Source organism: Vulpes lagopus, chromosome 12 (genome assembly GCF_018345385.1).
Source record: "Vulpes lagopus strain Blue_001 chromosome 12, ASM1834538v1, whole genome shotgun sequence".
NCBI classification, from domain to species: Eukaryota; Metazoa; Chordata; class Mammalia; order Carnivora; family Canidae; genus Vulpes; species Vulpes lagopus.
In genome coordinates, this window is record NC_054835.1 from 13,691,837 (window position 1) to 13,713,671 (window position 21,835).

General features: G+C 51.9%; 1 protein-coding gene and 1 long non-coding RNA gene across 4 annotated transcripts; one reads left to right on the forward strand and one right to left on the reverse strand.

Moving 5' to 3' along the window:
• The first annotated feature begins 1,043 nt into the window (after nt 1-1,043).
• On the forward strand, nt 1,044-19,729 carry P2RX1 (purinergic receptor P2X 1). Of its 3 annotated transcripts, none has more exons than XM_041727246.1 (14): nt 1,044-1,399; nt 1,887-2,161; nt 2,457-2,849; nt 11,180-11,327; nt 11,603-11,674; nt 12,131-12,200; nt 12,435-12,531; nt 12,822-12,902; nt 13,169-13,310; nt 15,357-15,484; nt 15,946-16,036; nt 16,469-16,534; nt 16,854-16,955; nt 17,070-19,729. In XM_041727246.1, the coding sequence occupies exons 3-14, from the start codon at nt 2,713-2,715 to the stop codon at nt 17,133-17,135; spliced, it is 1,200 nt and encodes a 399-aa protein (XP_041583180.1). In that variant the 5' UTR covers nt 1,044-1,399; nt 1,887-2,161; nt 2,457-2,712; the 3' UTR covers nt 17,136-19,729. The 3 variants fall into 3 exon arrangements, with proteins under 3 accessions (XP_041583180.1, XP_041583181.1, XP_041583179.1); XM_041727247.1 differs by having other exon boundaries at nt 2,537-2,849; XM_041727245.1 differs by lacking the exons at nt 1,044-1,399; nt 1,887-2,161 and having other exon boundaries at nt 2,305-2,849.
• Nucleotides 8,131-21,722, reverse strand: LOC121474268. Its single transcript, XR_005983296.1, has 3 exons — nt 21,541-21,722; nt 20,112-20,212; nt 8,131-8,827 (listed from the first exon to the last, which is right to left on the reverse strand). It is a non-coding gene; the product is annotated as an uncharacterized LOC121474268 (long non-coding RNA).
• Nucleotides 21,723-21,835: the final 113 nt, after the last annotated feature.

Below are 21,835 nucleotides of genomic sequence, written 5' to 3' on the forward strand. Positions count from 1 at the left end.
TGTAAAATGGTTCCAATACCTACCTCGTGGGGCTGTTTTTAAAAAAATCTGCTGACTGAGAAAGCACTGTGTCCTCTGTAAACTCTGACCCCTGCCCTGCCCATCTCTGCCCCCCACAATGCCTAAAACAATCACAGGTGTCTATCCCTGGGGATGCTGGAGTTGGGGCAAGGATGGGAAAGTAGAGGCCCGAATGGAAAGATACATTTTGGAACCAGTGAAAGGTGTATTGCTCCTATCAGCTGCCTGTCTTACTTGGGCCAAGTTATTAGCAAAAAAAGAGAATTTATAATTGGGAAAAGAAATGTAATTGTTTTTATTTCTTTTTATTTTGGGTATGCTCTGGATATGACAAGTCCAAATAAGATTGTCCCCACCACAGTCTGTTTTCTGAGGGGTCAGAACTGAGGCTCTAACAGGACCACATGTGTGTGCTCCAAGCAAGGGTGTCTGAAGAGCTGAGGAGACCCATTGGAGCCTTGTGCAGAACCTCCTCAGAGCCGAGGCTGGCCTCCAGGATGGGCATAGGTCCCCTCTGCACTCCACTAGCTGCTAAATTTAGCCAGACAAAGGAAACCATCTGTCCATTAGTCCATCTGTCTGTCAGCAAGCCTGGCTCCTTGGAGGGGGCAAAGGAGGGAGGAGGAGGAGGTCATGGCAATGGTAGGAAAAGGGCAGATACAGACTGGAGCAGGACTGCCTGACCTCCTCTCTCTTTCCCCTCCCCTCTCCATCTCTCACCGAGCGCCTGCTATACCCTTCTGAGTGTCCAGGAATCGTGAGTGGAGTGGGTCACTAAGATGGCAGCAGCCGCCCTCACTCTTCATCGCAAGCCATCCATGTCCTGGGACCTGCTATTCCAAGAGCACCTGGAAAGGGAGTAGGCCTTCTTGTCTGGGATCAAGACCAGACCAAGGGAACATGATCCCCACAGGTCTGGCTCCCAGCATCTCTGGATTTTATTCCTTAGAAAGCCCAGGACATGGTTCTGGTCATGTTGAAGGTCATGTTGGATAGACAGTTGGGCCTGAGATTCGTGAGGCTGTTCTATTTGAGAGGGGGGAATGGCCTAGGGTGCTGGAAGGGGCCACAGGCCTGCCCTCTGTGGGGGCCACTGCTGTCCAGAAAGCAGCTCTACTCAGACAAGCAGCTGGGATTTCCAGCCTGGGAGCCTGGCTCCCTGCCGAGAACAATTTCCCAGCTAAAGGCCTCCAGGAAGAAGACTCCTATCAGCCTTCAGAGTGAGGCAAGTTGGCCTGCAGGGGAGTTCCCCACACCCCTGGGACACCCAGCCTCCATCTTCCATGTCCCAAGAAAGCCCCAAGGACACCTGGCCTGGATGGAGGGCCAGCCAGGAAGGCCATTCTGCTTCAAACCGAGGCCTCCAGTAGAACCCAGGGTGAGCTGGGGCAATTCATTTCTCTGAGCTCATTTCTTCATCTGCAAAACAAGACATTGGGTCTGGGGGGGCCTCCAGCTCTAGGGTTCCAAAAGCCAACATGAGACTTCTGTCCTGCCCCAGCCCCCTGGGCCCTTGCATTCCGGCCCTGGGCTGTGGTTGAAGACAGAGGCCGCAGAAGGACTGTACCTCAAATTAATAGTGGTCTCAGGTTTTTGTCCTCAGTGTTTTTGGGACCCGTTCCACTGAGGCCTCTACCTATGAGGCAAATCCCATTACCATCCCCATTTCACAGATGAGGCTGCAAGCTCAGTCTGGTAAGGCAAATTACCCAAGCCCTCGCAGGCAGCTAGTAGCAGAGCCACGGGTATTAACAGGCTGTCTGATGTCAGGCTTTCCGGGCTATGTCTCAGGGAGCCCAGTGGCAATGTGTGACAGATATGGCCCTTGAATCTTCTGGGCACTTACTTCCTTTTGCTTGTTTTAGGGAGGTGGAGGTTTGGCCGGGACAGCACAGGTGATGAGAGAGGAGAGGTGAGCTGCAGAGATGCCTGCCCAGTGCTCAGGTTGATTGGGCACAGGCCAGGCTTGGACTTGGAGGCACACACAGGTGGATGGAAGCTGGCCTATAAGGACAGCAGTGGGAATCCTGCCACAGGCTCTGGAAGCATCTGGCAACTGGACCAGAAATGGCCCTACTTCCTCTTCCGCTCTCCTGACTGCAACCCCCCCAGGGGCTGAGCTCCCCACCTAGGGGCACAGGTAGAGTGGGGAGGGTGTTTGGATATGGGGATGGGCTCCTGGTTTGGAGAAGGCTTCAGCCTGAGGCCACTGCCCCCAAGTCCTGGCCTTGTTCTGTTCTACTAGGTTTGGGGTGTGTGTGTGGGGGGGGCTGATAGCTTTATCTTTGATGGGTGGCCCGTGGTTTCCTGCCAACAGCTCCTGTTTCCGGAGGCTCAGCAAGGCCCAGGCGGAGCCAGACAGAGCAGTGGGGCTGGGCCTGGGTGGCCCCACCAGCCCCGCCCCCATCCATCTTTGGGAATTTATTTGTCCACAGGCGTGGCTGGCCCACAGTCCATCGCCTGCCAAGGGCCAAGAGCTGCTCTGACCACCTAAGGATTCTACTTTTCAACCCAGGTGCCTTCAACTGACCCCTGCCTCCTGACGTCTGGCCCCAGCTGCCCTGCCCTACCCTTCCTAAGGGGCCAGGAGGCCCCTAGAAGCTCCACCATAGACTTGGGTGTTGACACCTGGTTCACCTCAAGAGCAAAGGCTGCAAGGGGCTCAGTTCTCAGCCCCCAGCCTGGCTCACTATGGCCCAGCGGCTCCAGGATGAGCTGGCCGCTTTCTTCTTTGAGTATGACACTCCCCGAATGGTGCTCGTGCGCAACAAAAAGGTGGGCGTTGTCTTCCGCTTGATCCAGTTCGTGGTTCTGGTCTACGTTATTGGGTGAGTCTGGGCCCCCTACCCCTACCTCCCACCCTCTTGCACCAGCTTCCAACCTGGGCCTTTCCTCCAGCCTCTGGGATGCCCCCATGGCCCCACAGAGCCCCTCTTTCTCTCCATTGGTTGTCACCCTCCCTAACAAACCGTAGTGCTATTCAGAAGGAATGGAACTTGCTAACTTACTGTAAGAAGGGGACACTGAGGTAAAGAGGGGACATCCTGCCCTGGGCCTTATGGTGAACAAAAACCATTAGGTTCTAAGGAACTGACTCACTGTTAACGGTCTCTCAAGTGGTGAGTCGTGCTAGAGGCCAGCACCCCAGTGAACTACAACCAGAGAGTCCTACTTTTGACCTCCCAGCCAAGCCAGGCCACTACTAAGAGACAAAGGCCACACCCCATTTTATAAACCAAAGAGGGACAGGCCCTGTTCACACCTGTCTTGCCTAAATTAAAGGCATCCTGACATATCTAAGACCCCCAGAGCAAAGAAACTTTCAAATTCAGAACCCCTGGTATCTTAACAGTAGCATGTCAGGCAGAGGTTGAAGGTCAGTTCAGGTCCCAAAGATGACTGCTCCTTTCTAGGCATCTTGAGACCTGCCCAGGAGTGCCGAGGCAGAGTCAGATGGTACTCCCCCACAGTCTTGCTGTCCTGGGGGCCCACATGGGCCTGGCAGGGGATTACACATATGTGTATATTGTGTGTGTATGCATGTGTGTTATACCTAGAGCTCTGTGTAGATGCACATGTTCTCCTGTGTCTGGGCATGTGCCTACTGGGTGTGGCTTCAGGGTGTGTCCCTATGGCTGGGTATCCACATATGCACATCATGTGGCTGAGGTGACTGGGCACCTAATGTCTGTGCCCTGGGGGGCGAGGCGGGAGGGGTATCATATGTGCTCAGGGTGGTACTGCAGAGGATTCTTGGAGGCCCCAGGGCCACTGAAGGAGTAGGGGTTCCAGCTCCTGCTGAGGGGTTTTAGGATGTCTGGCAGTATTACACTGCTGTGTGATTCTGAGGGCCCTGCCCTTCTGGTCTTCACATCCCCATTTTTGCTATAGGACCAAACCAGGACTGCTAACTAGAGCCCACGGCAGGCCGACCAGGAGGCCAAACAGTGACCATATCATTCTGGCCCCCAAGGCCTCCGAGCTGGTCAGGTGGAGTCAAAGCCAGGACCTAGCCCTCTGACACCTTTTGGCCTCTGCCTCCCTCCTGTTCACAGACTAATTTGACATCTGTAAAGTCATCTGAGCTTGTGAGGAAAATGGAGGCCCAGAAAGAAGTAGTGGGGCTTCCAGATCACATAGCAGGTCAGTAGCAAGTCTTAGCTAGACTGACCTCCCCTCCCCCTGCCCAGGCCTCAGCACTGTCTTCTCCTTTCCCACCTCACAAGGGCTCTGAGAACTTTGGTGTAATGGGACACCGATGTTATGATACTGGGCACCGGATGTGCCTAAAAGTGCGCCCTTAGCTGCACTCCTGACCCTCCAGGGAAAGAGAGTTTGCTTGCCCAGGCCTAGCCAGCCCATCCTTCAGCTGGAGAGGCTGGGAGAATGTTGTCCTCACCATGGCCCCTGTTGCTCCTTATTTCTGCTTTCAGGTCAGCAGTGAGAGCAGAGCCAGGGCCCTCTTGGTGTTGCTCACAGACTGTCAGAGGGAAAGTGACAATCTTCCCACCACACCCCAGCTGTACCGTAGGCCCGAAGCCAATATCCAGTCCTGAACACATACCTCTAGTAACAGAGACCTGCCTCCCTCCCTCCCAAGGACAGTCTACTCAGTTTCCGAATGGCTGTGGTGGCTTCCTCAGTGTCAGTGAGGCTCAGAGAAACAGTAATTTAGTCTAGATCCCACAACTAGAAAGAGGCTGAACTGGATTTGAATCCAGCTGCATGGCTCCAAAGTTGTCCTTGATACCGTGGAAAGGAAACATCCTCAGAGAGGGGCACTGACTTGTCCAAGTCATATAGCAGAGAGAGGAAGGTAGGGCCCTGCACAACCCCACCCTCAAGCCCAGACTTTCTGTTCCAACTGCAACTCCTGCTGTCTCTGGCACCCTCATCTGGCCACTGGCCACTGCTTTGCTGACTCTCAGCTGCAGACAGAAACCGGCCTGACATGGTCTTATCTCAGGTTTAGTTTCCCCACCTGTTCCATGGAGCAAGGGTAGGGGGTCCCCTCTAAAGATGCTGAATACAGGCTCATTCCTGAGGAGGGATGCTTCCTTCCCAGGGGTCTGGTCTGTCTGACTATCTGGTCCATCGGGTGCAAAGGGCGCAGAGGGGACTCTTGCATTCCAGAGACAGGAGCACAAACAAAATGGGGATGGGCAGACACAAAGGCAGAACCGGACAGAGGGACAGACATTGGAGCACAACCACTCAAATGAAGAGAGGTCCTGAGACTTAGCAACAGTGAGTTACTAAGACAGAGGCAGAGAGGCTGAGATGCTGAGAACCCAAACAGACTCTGAGAAAGCAAACTGAGGCTGTGTTTTCTATCAGTCACACTCTTCTGGGAAGTCCATGGCAAATGGAGGGAGCAAGTGGGCCTGAGGCCCGAGTGGGCTGAGCTGTCACTCTTTTTGTCTCAAGTTAAAATGGTTAACTTGCAGTTAGAACTGTCTCCTGGGAGGTGATGAGCTCTCTGTAACTCAGTATACAGGCAGTGGGCCGTCATCCATGATCTAGCAGGTCCAAACAAGGAGTGTTTGCCTGGAGGGCACTGGTTTGGAGAGGAGAGAGGTCTGGCTGCTGCGGCACACTGGAGGATCCCAGTGGGATTTGTGAATGCTGTTTGGTGAGGGGAGCCTGGGAAGGCTTCCTGGAAGAGATGACAGAGTGGTGGGACCAGCCTTGAGCAAAAAGGCCTAGAGGCTATAAGCCAGTCAAAGCCTGCTCTTGACTTTCCCTTTGTGCCCCTGTCCACCTCCATACAGAGCTTTTGGGAAGTTCGCATGCTTCTGATATTTTCAAATGGATCCTGGAGCATATCAATAAGAAATAAGGATAGATACAAATTATTGCTGGGAAATTGCATCCAGGGATATTTCTACAGCATCTTCTCTATGCCTATTGATGTGTTGGGATCCATGGGACAGCAGTGGGGTACAGGATACGCAATGAAAAAGTGAGGGGTAGATGATGAGTTAGCCAGGACTCCTTTGGTTCCTAGAGAAGAGTAGGGATTTTGAAGTGTTTATGTAACTGAAAAAAAAAAAATCAATGCAGGCTTCAGGTCTGGATTCTGGTTGAATCCTCCATGATGAGAGCACAGGAACAGCAAGTTCTGCAGGGACATGGGGAGTTCAGGTTGGTCCCATTTGGGTTCTCCAAAGAAGCTGGCCAAGATTTTCTCCCCTTCCCAGCTCTGCTATCCTCTGGGCTTCATTCTCAGGCAGTCTCTCTGTCCTCATAGTGGCAAAATGGCCGCCAGCAACTCCAGGCTGACATCCCACCAGCTTAGCCATCTCTGGGGCATAAGACTCTCCTTTTCCAGAGTTCTGGCAAAAGTCCTAGATCCAACTCTTATCAGCAGGGATCAAGTCAAGTGCCTACCACAAAACTGATTGTTGTGGCCAAGGAAATGAAAAACCCTGGTTGGTAGAGTCTTGTTGTATACCACCTGGTCCAGGCACTCCTGCTGGAAAGCAGAGTGTGATCAAAGGTCCTGGGGCAGGAAAGGAACAGCAAAAGTGTCTCTAAGGTTGGGCTGTGGAGCATGAAAGGACCCAAGGGAAAGGGGGTGGAGGGGTGAGCACAGCTACTGATTCTGAATGCCAGGCTGAGGAACATGGGCTTTCTCCTATAGGCAATGGGGGAGCCTCAGAAGGATATCTAGCAGGGGATTGGTGGGGGTGGAGGCCAGAGGCAAGGAAGCTGTGAAGAGGCAGCAGTGATAAGAGGAGAGGAAGAAGCCATGCCAAGGTGGAAGCAATGAGCATGGAAGACAGAAGTAGTCACCCTGGTGGACCCCACACCAGGGAGCTATGTGTGGAGCGGCTGCCCACTGCCTACTTTGTGCCCATCATCGCTGCAGAGGGCCATGGGCCCAGCATGGCCAGAACATTTGACTTCTCAAGAACAGTGGAAAATTGGGATTTATGGGCACAAGGAACCTCTTGGTATTTAGAGGTTGGTGACTCATTAAACAAATTTAAAAACACAAATTGTCAGCCTAGCTTACCTGCAGATGACATGTAGATTGATCTCTAAACACTCAAACGCTCTAAATTCAGTCCCTTCCACGCCTGGAGTCTGCTCTTGCCCCTCCCCAAGGCTGCTGTGCACTATAGCATGTGCGTGGTCTGGTCAACTCCTGCCTGTGGTTGCACCTCGTGTCCCACCAGCCACAACCTATCCTCCCATCCCCAAGCCAGAGTTCCTGTGGCATCTGCCACGGCTCCTCTCATGTCTCAGACTCCCACAGCAAAACCCCTTTGGGTCCTTAGATGAAAGCCAAGAGGACAGAGGGACTGAAAGAATGTAGGGACAATGGAGAATGAGGGTGTAAGATAATGCCCAGGGTTTGAGGAGGATTCGGTAGGAACAGTGCCATCCTCCAAGGTGAGGGCACCAGAGGGGCAAGTTCTGTGGGGGACATGAGACATTCAGGTTGGTCCCACTGAATTTTTATTTCGAGGTATTAGTCAAGTGCCATAATACCCACCCTTTAAGAATATGTAATTCAGTGGTTTTTAGTATAATCACAAAGTTGTGCCACCATCACCATTATCTAGTCCACTACTCCATGTTCACTACTCCAGAAAGAAACTCTGTACTTCCTAGCAATCATTCCCATTCTTTCTTTCTACAGCCTACTTCACTTACTCTGGATATTTCATATAAGTAAAATCATACAATATGTAGCCTTTTGTGTCTGGCTTCTTTCACTTAGCATAATATTTGTAAGGTTCTTCTATGTTGGTTTTAACATGTATCATTAATTCCTTTCTTTTTATGGCTGAATACTATATCATTGTATAGATATGTCACATTTGGTTTAGCCATTCATTGAAAGTCATATGAGTTGTTTCCACTTTTGTTTCTTATGTATGTTGCTGTGAACACTTGTATACAAGTTTCTGTGTGGGAATATTTTCAGTTCTGTTGCATATATACCTGGGAATGGAATTGCTGAATCAAGTAGTAATTCCATATTTAACTTTTTGAGGAATTGCTAGGTTGTTTTGCAAAGGTTTGAGTTGAGTTTGAGGTTTCTGCATGATGTCTGGGGTGAGGGACCCGGGAAAGGGGAAGGAATGGGTGTCAAAAGTGTTGGGCCATATGGACATGTATGTAAGTTCCTTGAATGCAGAATTTTGGTTGGCTTTGTTCGCTTCTATATTTTTAGTGCCTAGAACATTGCTTGGCACATACTAAGGGCTCAATAAATAAATACTTGTTGAATCACTAAATGAATGTGTGGAATTAGATCTCCAGGGAGAGTGCAGAGGTGGAGATAAAAATCTGAGGACATGATGTACCTGAGACAGCTTACATGAGGTCCTGCCTGGGCTGAGAATGGGAGCCAGGACAATAGGGGTAGGTGGACATTTAAGCAGGAATTACTGACTTGAGACGGTGAAAACAAGAGGATTATTTATTAGTGCCTACTGCATGCTAATTTCCTTAATGAGAACTCATGGGAATACACCTTAGACTTGCTTTCTTCCTGGGGCTTAGCCCACAGTTCAGTGCAGGGAAGGCCTTGCTCATATTTGTTGAACGAACTGCAGCATTTTTGAAGTAAGTGCCATCACCTCTGTTTTATTTAGAAAGCCAGGACTCAGAAAGGTTTAGTCTTCAGCCTGGTGAGGCTAACGTCACACAGCTGGTGAGTGGCAGGGCTGGTACCTGAATCTTGGCTTCCTTCCCCTCACACAGCTGCAGCCGCACTCTTGGCTACTGTACTATGTGCCATCTTCCAGGAGGGGCTGTTGAAGCAGAAACTCAGGACAAGGGGTTGTTGCAGCTGAGGTAGAAAGAATGAGAAAGATAATATCTGGACAAGGAGAGACTTCTGAAGATGTTTGTGTCTTTGGCATCAGATCCCCTTGGTGGTGACAGCAAGTCCAGGTCAAGGCAAGCACAGCTTTGGAGGGATGGGTCTGGAGCCATGGTTATTCCGTTATTATCAGAACTGAAGTCATTGGTGTCAGGTTAACTTTACCCCCCACCCCCCACCCCGAGGGTTGACAGTGTGCAGGGGCCGACATAGCCAGGTGTGGTTGCATCAGCTCCAGCACGCAGCCATGCTGTGGCCGCATACTTCCGGCTCCTGGCAGACGTGCTGGTGCTGGGAAGCTCAGTGCAAAGGGGCAGAGACCTGGGTTGGGACCTCAAGCCCGGGGTCGGCCTCTGACTCCGGAAGGACACTGTCACAGGATTCAGTTTCCCCATCTGTACTGTAAGGAGTTGGTAGTGGGCCAAGAGAGAAAGGCTATTGGGACATCAGGGGTGAGGGCTGCCAGGAACGAGGCCCATGACCCTCCCACAGGGGCTCAGAAAAGGAGCAGCTACTCTGAGCTTGGGCATGGAGTCAGAGTCGTCCCTGGAGGAAAGAGGCTGAGGAGGGTAGAGATAGGTGATGCCCCCAGTCTCGGCTAAGGTTGGAAGCTCTGAAGACTGGAAGCCTTTCGCATGCCTTACCTGTTGCCATCTGGGACCTGCAGGGGGCAGCAGTGACCATGCTTAGGCCTGTGGGGGCGCCTCCTGGGCCAGGCTGGGGGAGGGGCTTGGAGAAGAGAAGAGTGGACTATGGGGGAGGAGAGGAAGACCTGGGTGGGCTGATTTCCTGGGGTCTGGGCCAGGAGACAGTCCCCAGAGAGCTAGCACTGACTCTAGGACTGAGGTGCCTGGAGAATCGTTACTAGGCCTGAGCTCTGGGACACCGGAAAGGAGCTTTGAGCTCTGCTTGGGTGCTCAGAGCCACAGGTGTGCTCACAGATTTCCCTGAGGTACACTGCTACATACTCTGATGGTCACCACAACTGGACACACACACCCAAACACAGTTACATTGGATCTCCATGCAGTCCTCCCTGAAGGAAATGGACCACACCCAGGGCTCTCAGTTGTAAGCAACAGAAACCAAATCCAAATTGGCTTAAATAAAGAAAGGAAATTTATTAGCTAATGCATCATACTTCAGACATGGCTGGATCCAGGTGCTCAACCATAATCAGGAGGCTGCCCTCTTCCATCTCCTGGCCTGACTTTCCTCTAGGTTGGCTTAATTCTCAAGCTGAGTCTCTTTGTGAAGTAGCAAGATGACTAACCATAGTTCTGGTCATCGCTACCTTGCTCAGCTACCCAGCAGAAAGGATGCCTCTTTCCCAGTGATTCCCAGAAAAATCCTAGCCTCATTGCTAAAACTTCCTAGGTTGTGTGTCCATCTTTGGACCTATCACTGTTGCTAGGGCAGTGGAACACTGATTGGCAAGCCGTGGTCATGTGCCCATCCTCCCTACACCCAAGGCTAGGAAGGAGGTCAGTTTCACTGACCCTCTAAGACTGAAAGTGGAGAACCCGAAGGAACAGGGCTTCTTCATGCTGGGAAGGGAAGGTCAGAATTTCCAAAAAAAGCTGGGAGGCCTCTGGCCTCATGTGGGGCCACATAATAGGAATTGCCCCCTCTGTTTCCCTTCCAGTCCCCCTTGCCAGGGCTTCCCAGCATGGCTGAGATAATCATAGCTAATGGCTATGTAGTGCTTACTGCATGCCAGTCCTCATTCTAAGTGATCTACAGGCAGTAAGTCACAACAAGCAGGTTCAGTACTATTATTGTTATTCCCATTTTACAGATGAGGAAACTGAGGCAGGGAGGGATGAATAACTTAGCCAAAATCACAGAACCCATGAGTAATGTAGCTGAGATTCCAGTCCAGCCTCTTGGGCACCAAAGGCCAGGTTCTCAGGCATCATGCTTTTCTAGTTCTCAGTGGGAGAACCTCAGGAAAGTGTACTCTGGGCAAGAGGATTATGGTCCAAGAAGCTTGGCCTCCTGGCACCAGCAAATCTTGCTCTTAGAAAAGGATCTGAAAGAGTCCTTCAGTGGATCTCCTCCCTGGGAATTAGTATTTTCCCAGTAAGAAGAAGGGTGGCACTTCAGGTATAGGCCAGCTTGGGGAGGCAGGTGATGCTCTCCTGCCCCCAACCCAAGATGAAGTTTTAGGAGAAGAGAGTGGCTCAGAGATGCATCTGGAGATGGGAAGGGAAAGGATTTGACTTACCTAGCTGGTGCCAGAAAAGCACCCAGCCTCCTGCCATCTTTGAATGACCTGACCCTGCTCTGACTGCTTTAACCCCTAAAACACCCCCACAGGTGGGTGTTTGTCTACGAGAAGGGCTATCAGACTTCAAGTGGCCTCATCAGCAGCGTGTCTGTGAAACTCAAGGGTCTAGCCGTGACACAGCTCCCAGGCCTGGGCTCCCAGGTCTGGGATGTAGCTGACTACGTCTTCCCAGCCCAGGTGAGCTGACTCAGGGGTAATACCTTCCACCCACAGGGTGGCTCAGAGCGGGCTTGGGCTCTGTCCAATCTCCCTATTGCACTAGCCCAGGCCCCAGCTCCCCTAATGAGGGGCAAAAATGGGTTGTAATATCATCCCCCTCTGATATCATGGGGTGTGGAGGGTGCTGGGTATCATGTGGATTCTAGGCGCCTATTGGGACAGTGCTTGGGTTCTTGGGGGCTGTTCTCCCAACCCAGAGCCCTCCCCTTCCCTCCCCTGCCTCTCATTTCCAGGGGGACAGCTCCTTCGTGATCATGACCAATTTCATCGCAACCCTCCAGCAGGTTCAAGGCTACTGTGCGGAGGTGAGGACTGCTAACTGTCCCCTCGCCCCAATTCTTGGACCCATAGGGGAAAATAACATGGAAGAGGAAGTCCCCTTGGTTATTAAAGATAGGCTTCCTCGGGGGAATGCGATGGTGGAATTTTAGGCATAGATTCACACAAAGTAACAGTCTGCTATTGGCTGTGGAGACGCTTCCCTCCCAGCTATGTGTCAAGCTAGATGCCGACCCTCAGCGCCCACCCAACCCCCAAACCCTAACATCTCTCCTTCCTGCCAGGTAACACTGGCCATAGGGCAGTAGGCATGAGCCCAGAGGGATACTGGGAGGGGACTGAGGGAAGGAAGCTGTAAGCAGAGGTCACCCCGAAACTGTCTAAGACTGCCACAAGACCTCCCTAGGGCCCTGGGGGCATGAGGGGCTCTCCTTAGGACACTACCCCAGGGACCTGGGACCAGCAACTCTCCCTTCCCCTAGCATCCAGAAGGGGGTACATGCAGAAATGACAGTGGCTGCACTCCGGGGAAGGCAGAGAGGAAGGCACAAGGTAAGGCTGGCCTCCTCCCATCCCCCTCTGTCCCCTTGCACAGCCCCTGTTCAGCTCCAGGCTTCCTCCACCAGGAAAGCCTTCTTGCTTTCTCCCTTCCTTCCAACCCACCCTTGGTCCAGGCCTAGCCACATTTCTGTCCGCGGGCTGCCGCTTTTTGGGTGTCCTGTCACTGGGGTCTCCTCTGTATCCCCAGCTTGGAGTGGGCACCCACCGGTTCCTCCCTTGCTCCAGGCATCCGCACAGGCAAGTGCGTGGCCTTCAATGACACTGTGCAGACATGTGAGATCTTTGGCTGGTGTCCCGTGGAGGTGGATGACAAGGTCCCACGGTAATGCTTTATCCAACCAGGGAGCTCGGAGAAAACTCCCCAGCCCAGACCAAGGGGATCTATCCTCGGAAGATTCCCTCACCCCATCTATAATGGTCCGAGCCAGTGATCCCCCTGACCCCTGGTCAAGGGGGCCTAAGAGTCCATCACTATAGCACCCCATCCCCAACCAAGCCAAGGCCACAGGAAGATCCCATAGGTTCTCACACCCCCACACCGGTAACAAACGTTGGTGGGCTTTTGGGCAGACTCCTGGGGAGGGGACGGTAAGTGAGTGCAGTCTCCTCCAGCCCTGCCCTTCTCCAAGAGGCCGAGAACTTCACTCTCTTCATCAAGAACAGCATCAGCTTTCCACGCTTCAAGGTCAACAGGTTTGTGGGAAAGGGAGGCAGAAATGCAGAAGCCCCCCCCCCCCTCTCGTCCAGGGCTGCTCCAGCTGGTCTCAACTGTCTGTCACCTTCCACTCCTGCTGATTTCACTCTGGAGGCAGAAGCCTGAGCTGGGCTCTTGGGGTGGGCTACCTTTAGTGGCCAAGGGCTGTGAAGGGGGGTGGTTTATGGAGTTTGTGAGGGATCCCCAGAGCTTCAGGGCACGGTGGACACCCTCCCCACTGGCATTCTGCTTCACCCCCATATAGACGCAACCTGGTAGAAGAAGTTGATGCGGCCTACATGAAGACCTGCCTTTATCACAAGATCTTGCACCCACTGTGCCCTGTCTTCAAGCTCGGCTATGTGGTGCAAGAGTCAGGACAGAATTTCAGCACCCTGGCTGAGAAGGTATGGTGCCAGGCAAGTGAGGAGGGCTGGGTCCTGGAATTATCAGGTCAATGAAGGCTTTTCAGTCCCAGAGAATGCCCTCTTCAAGCCCCTCCAGTGTGGGCTGGGCATATATATGGATTTATTCCCTAATACTGGGGGCTCCTGAAGGTCAAGCCTGAGTCCTCAGCAGGGCCTGGTATGGACCTGACACAGAGGAGGTGCCTGGAATGAATGGACATGGGCAGACATTATCACCTGGATATTTGCTGAGGTCACACCATATTTTAGCTATTAGATAAAAGCAACTTGAATTCCATGCCCTATGACCCTGAGAAATCCTATGTTCTGCTGGGGATTCTTGGGAATTCCAGAAGCATGACTGGGTTCAAATCCTAGCTCTGCTGCCTCTAATGAGCAATGTGACCTCAGACTAGTCTCTTACCTTGAGTGTGTCTGAGCTTTTGCTCAATAGTACCAATAATGGTACTATTATCGTCTTATACCTCACGGGACGATAATAGTACCATGCTCATTGGGTTATCTTGAGGATTGCGTGAGTTCACTCATGGGACGACACTTCAGTACTACCTGGCACGTGGCAACCCTGTGTACATGTTCCTACGTGATCGTTATCATCCTTCTACAGTGCCTATTTAGGGATGAAAATCAGCTTCTTTTCTGTGATATCAGTCATAGACACAAAACTTGCTCACAGCGCATTTATCTAGAACAGGGATCAGCAAAGTCTTTGTTTAGAGGGCCAAAAAGTAAGTATTTTCAGCTTTGCAGGCCATGTGGGCTCTGTTCCAGCCATTCAAGTCAGCTGCTTGAGGGTAAAAGCAGCCACAGAAAATATGCAAACAAGTTCAGCCCTTAGGCCTCAGGAAGCCAAACCCTGGAGGGAGTTTACACCGTAGCCACACAGAAAACCAGAAAGCTGACTTTCTTGTTCCTAAAATCTCCCTGCCACCTGTACTGGGAACTTCTCACCCCTCACCATCAACCACAGATAACTGCATACCTACCTCCTGCCCAGGTACCCAGCTGCACTCGCGCTCTGACCAATTCTTCTGCTGCTCAGCCTAGCCCCACCTGTCCCCAGTTCTCACCTTGCCCAAAGGAGCTTCATTCTCTCAAGCTTTTTTGTTTTTGTCTTTTTAAGATTTTATTTATTTATTCATGAAAGACACACACACAGAGAGGCAGAGACATAGGCAGACTCCCTGCAGGGAGACCGATGCAGGACTTGATCCCACGACCCCAGGATCACACCCTGAACCAAAGGCAGGTGCTCAACCGCTGAGCCGCCCAGGCATCCTCAAGGTTTCTCTTACGAGGCCAGATCTTTACAGACTCACTTTTTAATTCAACACTACTTACTTGCCTTCCATGCTGTGACTTTCACTCAGGAGTCAGTGACCAATGAGACAGTCAGCCCCACCCTCATGGAGTTTATAGTCTTAGAGGAGATGAGTTAAGAATCACACAAAATAGGCAAGTGGGTGGCTCAGTGGTTAAGCATCTGCCTTCAGCTCAGGTCATGATCCCAGGGTCCTGAGACTGAGTCCTGCATCGGGCTCCCCGTGGGGAGCTTGCTGCTCCCTCTGCCTGTGTCTCTGCCTCTCTCTGTGTTTCTCATAAATAAATAAATAAATAAAAATAAAAGAATCACACAAAATAAATATACAATTTCAAAGTAACCAGTGTTCCAGGAGAAAATGCAGAGGGAATGAGAGGTACACGTTTTAGACTGGAGGTGGTGTTTAAGGAAGGCCTCTCAGGGAAAGTGACCAAAGGATAAGAAAGAGCCAGCCTTGTGGAACTAGGGGAGCTGTATGTGCAAAGGCCCTGAGGTAGAAAGAACTTGGTGTATTTTAGAAACCATCAGAAAGTTGATGTGTGATGGATGAGAGGTGAGGCCAGAGAAGATGACAGGACTTCCATCCTGAAGCAGCTTCTCAATGCCTCTTCCCAAACAAACAAACAAATGTCCCTCCCTTCAAGAGATTGCTGGCATCAGCATAAGACAAATTTCTTGGTCCTGAAACCCCTGTGTCCCTGCAGGGCGGTGTGGTAGGCATCACCATTGACTGGAACTGTGACCTGGACTGGCATGTGCAGTACTGCAAACCCATCTACGAGTTCCATGGACTGTACGAGGAGAAAAACCTGTCTCCAGGCTTCAATTTCAGGTGCTTGCCAGGACTCCACCAGTGCACCCTTCCTTGGTGTCCCAGAACCCCAGAAAAACCCCAGAGGGTTTTCTACTCCCAGAACCCTCTGAGGCCAAGTAAGTGTCCCCAGAAAGGAAGCAGAGGAAGCTGGGCAACTCTCATTCTCCTGGGATTGGCCAAGCAGGGAGCCCACAGGAAACAAAACCTCAGTAGCCTGAGCCCCCTCACTTGAGGCCCCCTTAGCCAGGACCAGCCGGGGTCGCTAACATCAGAAGTGAGGGGTTGGGTTGAGGGTGAGAGTTGGATACAGCATTTCTGGAATGAGAACTGGGATCCTGCCTGGGACTCCCTCTCTATGTAATGTTGGAGGCCATGGGACTATCTTCAAGGACCTCTGAGGGCTCCTGCTGAGCTTCAAGAACACTGGACCCAAACTGTTCTCCATCACCCTTTTCTACAACTTCACCCTTTCCCCCAAGGTTTGCCAGACACTTTGTGGAAAATGGGACCAATCACCGGCACCTCTTCAAGGTGTTTGGGATTCGCTTTGACATTCTCGTGGATGGCAAGGTGAGAATCCAGTGTGAGGGACAGCCAGAGACACAGTCTTAGTTCCTGTGAGTGTTTGTTGGGTGTCCATGGTTATAGACAACAGGAAGTTGACTGGGCTTCATTCAGCAGTTTTACTTCTAATAACAGATGGACCTGGGTACCCATTGAGGGCAGGTCTTTCCAGCTGGTGACCTCACTTCCTCCACTGCCTCCCTGTGTCCAGGGAGGCAGAGCCAAGGTCAAAACTCAGGGTTTCTAACAAGCCGCTGGGTCCCCATGTAGAGCTAGAGCTGTGGGGAACAGGCTGTGGGGCCAGCTAGTGGTGGGGGTGGAGGGCAAAAAAAGGGGGAGTTCCTTACCCCGGGTCTGGCCTTGGGATTTCTGAGAAAGGTCTTTCCCACCTGGCTCCTTCTGACTGTTAATCCTTCTCTCCCTGGCCCCTGCCACCAGGCTGGGAAGTTTGACATCATCCCCACAATGACAACCATTGGCTCTGGGATTGGCATCTTTGGAGTGGTAAGTGCTAGGGTCAAGGGGTCAGTGGAGGAAACAAATCTCTCAGCCCATCTTTACTGAGCCTGCCCCACCACCCCAGACCCACAGTATGTCTGAAGAAACCGAGGCCAAGACCTGGGGCACGACAGAGGTGGAATGGGGTGGTCTTGATCTCCCGAGGGACCTGCAATGCCTTGTTCCCCAATTCCAGAACCTGAGGTCTAGATGGGGCAGAGTTGCTCCAGGCCCCCACAGCCAGAAGGAACTGATGCAGGCTGTGGAGGGTTCTGTCCCTGCCCCCACAACCCCCCTGCTCTATCTGCCCCTTCCCTGCCCTCAGGCCACGGTTCTCTGTGACCTGTTGCTGCTCCACATCCTGCCCAAAAGGCACTACTACAAGCAGAAGAAGTTCAAGTATGCGGAGCAAATGGGGCCAGGGGCGGTAAGAGAACTCCTTGAGTTTGCAACTTTCTGAGGCCTTGGGCCCACATGTCTGTGTTGGGGGGCCAGCTGCTACCCTGGGGCTGACTTCTTTTCCCTTCCAATGCTTACACAGGGTGAACATGACCCCGCAGCCACCAGCTCCACCTTGGGCCTGCAGGAGAACATGAAGACATCCTGACCCTCAGCTCCGGACTCCTGACTGGACACAGCTTTGGTCAGGGGCCTCGGTGGGGTCCCAACCAGGACAGAGCGGTCTCCACAGGAGTTCTCCACCCTCTTAGCCAAGCAGACACTAGGTCTTGGCAGCTCAGAGTGGCCACTGGGAGAGACCTGTGCACATCTGGGCTCTGGCCCCAACTCCACAATCCCCAAAGGAGCTCTGCCCCAGCCTCGGCCACTCCTGGTCTAGAGGGACTGCAGCTAGGCAGGGCTCCTCTCTCGCTCTTCTATTAGAGCTGTGTGCTTCTCTCTCTGGGCCTTCATGCACCGCACGGCCTCATGTCTCTAGATCCATGCTCTCCCATATGGCAGACACTAGCCACAATGACCATTTAAATCAATATTAATTTAAACTGAATAAAACAAAAAATTCAGCTCCTAAAACTAGCCACATCACAACTGCTAAATAGACACATGTGTCTAATGGCTGCCATATTGGACTACATAGAATATTACAGAAAGTTCGGTTGGACAGCTCTGCTTGAGCCCTCTTACTGGCGCCAGATTTACCTATGGAGCTTATCAACAGTGCAGGCACCTGGGCCTACATCAGACCTCAGAATCTCTAGGGCAGGCCACAGATATGCAGCGATGGCAAACTCCCTGGGCCATTTTAAAGACTGAAATTTCAGAACCACTCCTGATTGGCTATCGGAGGTAGCCTGGGCCTGCATGAGCTGGCAGATGCAGGTATTGAGTAGGTGTGTGGTGTCCTTGCAGGCATATGGTGTCTCACGTACACACTCATCCTCATGCACCGCCCCCCCATCCACACTCAGGCCCTGCAAACACAACCATCTGAATATACCAATGCCCTCAAGTACAGATGCATGGTTCATGCCACAACACCTCCATAGGGATATGCTTCTCCTCAAGTGTGTCAGGCCAGGACAGTGCTTTCTAGCCACGAATCCTTACTCAGCTACCTTGGGGTTGGTGCAGGGCCCTGGGCTCCCTGCTTGTGGCCCAGCCTCGGCACCTCAGGCGTGCCCAATTCTGTCTGACACAAGGTCTGGGGAACCTGAGTGATGGAGTACAATAAAAGGAAGGAGGACAAACTTCTGCCTTTGCACTTTTGCCTCTCTGACACTGGGTATCCCCATCTTTTTGGAATGCAGGGTTGAGCTGAGAGATCTTTGGGGTCATCTGGATCTCTCAGTAGATAGTGGTGAGTTGACACTTACGCCCTGAGCCCAGCAGTGTCAGTGCTAGAGGTCAACGCACCTCTGTCTGTGGGTCACTGTACCCAACCCTGGAGCTCCTTCTGGTCCTCCATATGCCCCTCCTTCTGGTTCTCCATATACACTGAGAGGCCTGGTACTCGGACAAGCACATACCCTCAGAGTGGCCTCATGAAGGCAGGAATAAGAAAGGGGATGGCTGGCCAGGGGAGAGACCTGAGGGGATCCCAAAGGGAGGAGGAAGGTCTTGAACGGAGACAGTGTGGAATGATTGTCCAGGAGCTCTGCAGTGGCAAGACCTATGGCCAGGCAGGGTCTCTGGGAAACCCCCATCACCACACCCTATCTAGACTAGTGCTGTCCAATAGCAATGATGGAAACATTCTCTATCTGTGCTTCCCAGAACAGCATTCACTAACCACATGTGGCCACTAAATACTTAAAATGTGGCTAGTATAACCAAGAAACTGAGTTTTTTATTTTATTTACTTTTAATTAATTTAAATCACCATATGTAGTGGCCAGTGGCAGTAAGGAATGATAGTGGGCGGCATAGGCCAGCCCCGCCCCCACCCCACCCCCATCTTTCAGGCCCTTGACTTTTTACCTTCTTCCTCAGCTAAGAACCATCCTTCAGATTTTACAAGACAGGAACTCCCTCTTCTCTCCCTTCGTTCTCCAGTCCTACCTGCTTTTGCACCTCCTGCCTCCTTCCCTCCTGAATGATCAGAGATTCCTCCTTTGTATCCAATGCTTCTATCCAGCCCAGAGGCCTCCCAGCAGAGACTGCCTCTCCTCTCCACCAACACCTACTACATTTGCTCCTTCCTTCTGCCTGCTGGCCCTGGTTCCTCTGTGGCTTTGCCTGCTCTTCCTTCACTGTCACCATTCCAGAAAGACTCACACTTCTATACTTCCCTCTGTATCCGATTTTCTGTGATTGGCTTCCAGCCCCACCCTCACTTCTCCTAAACGCCCTTGTCAAGGTTACCAACAGCGTCCTTGCTGCCTAATCCAAAGCAGACACTTCAGCCCATATCCTGCTTGGCCTGTCAGCCTGACACTGTTGACCAAGCCCTCCTTTGTTGAAAGATTTCCTTCCAACAGCTCCTAGGACCCACCCTCTCCTGATTTTCCAGCCAGACCAGTATACCGGGAAAAGACAGTTTTCAACTGTAGCTCCACCAAGGGTCATTATGTGTCCTTAGGCAAGCTGCTTAACTCTCCAAATTTCTCCACGAGTGGGGGTAATAATAGCTGCTACTCAGGTTAGGGTAAGATAAGATATGTAAAGTGCCTAGCACAGAGCCCAGCAGTGCTCTGCTTCTCCATCTAGCCTCCCTTTTATTTATCTTTTATTTTTTTAATATTTTATTTATTTATTCATGAGAGACATAAGAGAAAGAGAGAGAGGCAGAGACTCAGTCAGAGGGAGAAGCAGGCTCCTCACAGGGAGCCTGATGTGGGACTCGATCCTGGTCCTGGGATCACACCCTGAGCCAAAGGCAGATGCTCAAACACTGAGCCACCCAGGCGTCCCTAGCCTCCCTTCTAATGATGGAGTCAGCTAGTTGTCCCTGGGGATCTATTCTGTCTACAGTGATGCAACCCTTGGTTCTTAGCTGGATAAGTGGCTGCCTAGCATGAAAATTGCATCTCCCAGCCTACTCTTGCTGCTGAGTCTGGTCATGTGATTAAGTTTTAGCTAATAGGATATATGTGGAAGTATCATGTGACACCTTTTGGGAACTTACCTTAAAAGAGAACTGGTGTAGATCCTTTGCCCTCTTCTTCATCCTTGTCTTCAACCATTGTCTGGAATGCATATGTGATGGCTGGAGCTTTAGCCACCACTCTGAACCATGAGGACAAGAGGCATACTGAGAGGTTGCTGGAGCAGTAAGTGGAAAGAGCCACATCTGGAAGGTCTTTATGGAGCAGAGCTGACATTCCAGCTTTGGGCTGTTTCCTCTGAGACTCTTATGTGGGATTTGTGTTACCTAAGTCAAAATTGACCCTACTTGGTACAGAAATCTTTCCCCCTTAAGAGCAAGTGTTCTGTCCTTGGCCTCTACCTTATTTGCTCTGAATTATCTTACCCTTTCTCATGGTTCTACTTACAATCATGAGTCTTTTCTGACAAATTCCAAAACTGTCTCTCTGGCACAGCCCTCTTCCCTGAACTTGTAGTCCAACCGGAGTGCTGTATCTAATTATTCATTAGACAAACATCTTTTGAGCACTTTCATGCTCATGATGTGTCAGACTATATGTTGGGTGAATCAGACACTGACCCTGTCCAGAGCGGGGGGAACAAGAAGGTAAATGGATGCTAAGTATAAGGAAGTACCTAGGAGGGGCTGCTAACCCATGCTGGGCAGTGAAGAAGTCATAGGGAAGTATTCCTGGCAGAAGGAATGTTGAACCAAGCCCTGAAAGGAGTTAGATTCTCCTGGGTAGGACTGAGATCATGGAGGGCTTGTTTGGAACTATTATGAGGATACTGATGAGGCATAGAAGATTCCTAAGCAGAGGCTGACTTGGGTTTCTGAAAGACTGCTCTGGCGGCCAAGCAGAGAAAGGCCAGTAGGAGGAGTGAGACTAGATGGAGATGGGAGGCCAATGAAGAGGTTGCATAGCAATCCGGGTACACAAAGATGGTGGCCTGAGCTAAGAGGGAGAGGCAGAGGGCTGAGAGAAATGAATGAATTCCAGTGATATTGAAGAGCCAGCATGAGCATGGGTGGTTGGGCCTAGGGTGACTCCCAGTCTTCTGGCTCCAGATTGAGACAGAGACACAGGAGGCCAGGTTTGGGGAGTGTATGGAGCTCCATACAGGAGCTCTGTACGGGTCAGGTGGTGGGGTGAGGTGCCAGAGAATTCACAAGTGAACTTAGCATAACTGAACCAAGAGTCGATGAGCCAACCAGAGGAGAGGTCAGAGCGGGGGTGGACAGAGTCCCCGGGGAAGGGCCACCGTGAAGGCCAGGACATCCTGACTTCTGCCCCAGCTAGGCCATTCCTGCGCTGCTCATACAACTCTTCCCCAAACCCGAATCCGACTATGACCCCAGCGCTCTGCCATAAACCCATTCGCGCTTCCCCTACCCGCTGTCCGCAGCCACCCTCCATCACCCCCACCCCCACCCCCGCCGCCCACAGCAGAAGCTTCTTCTGTCCTACCCCAGTCATCGATCTCGGATCTCACTTCGCAGGGCTCCTAGTAGGCAGGGGGCATCTCGGCCCCACAAACCCTCGCCCCCGGGGCGCCCCCCCCCCGAGCCAGGCCGAGGTGGGGGGAGACAAAGGGTTTTAGAGGGTAAGCACTTGGACCCCCCAGGCTCGCTGAAAAGCCCAGCCGCGGCTTGGAGGGACTTTGGGGGGAGCCCAGGCAGCCTTAACTGGGGCGTAGGGGGCGTGGCTAGGCCCAGCCCCGCCACAGGGGGCGGCCCCCAACCCCCGCGCCCCGCCGCGCCCC

Excerpts from the sequence above, each read along its gene's own strand:
- P2RX1 (XM_041727246.1), top strand. The coding sequence starts at position 2,713 with ATGGCCCAGCGGCTCCAGGATGAGCTGGCCGCTTTCTTCTTTGAGTAT. Across the intron at positions 11,675-12,130 it reads TTCAAGGCTACTGTGCGGAG|CATCCAGAAGGGGGTACATG; the intron begins GTGAGGACTGCT and ends CCCTTCCCCTAG. Across the intron at positions 12,903-13,168 it reads CCACGCTTCAAGGTCAACAG|ACGCAACCTGGTAGAAGAAG; the intron begins GTTTGTGGGAAA and ends ACCCCCATATAG.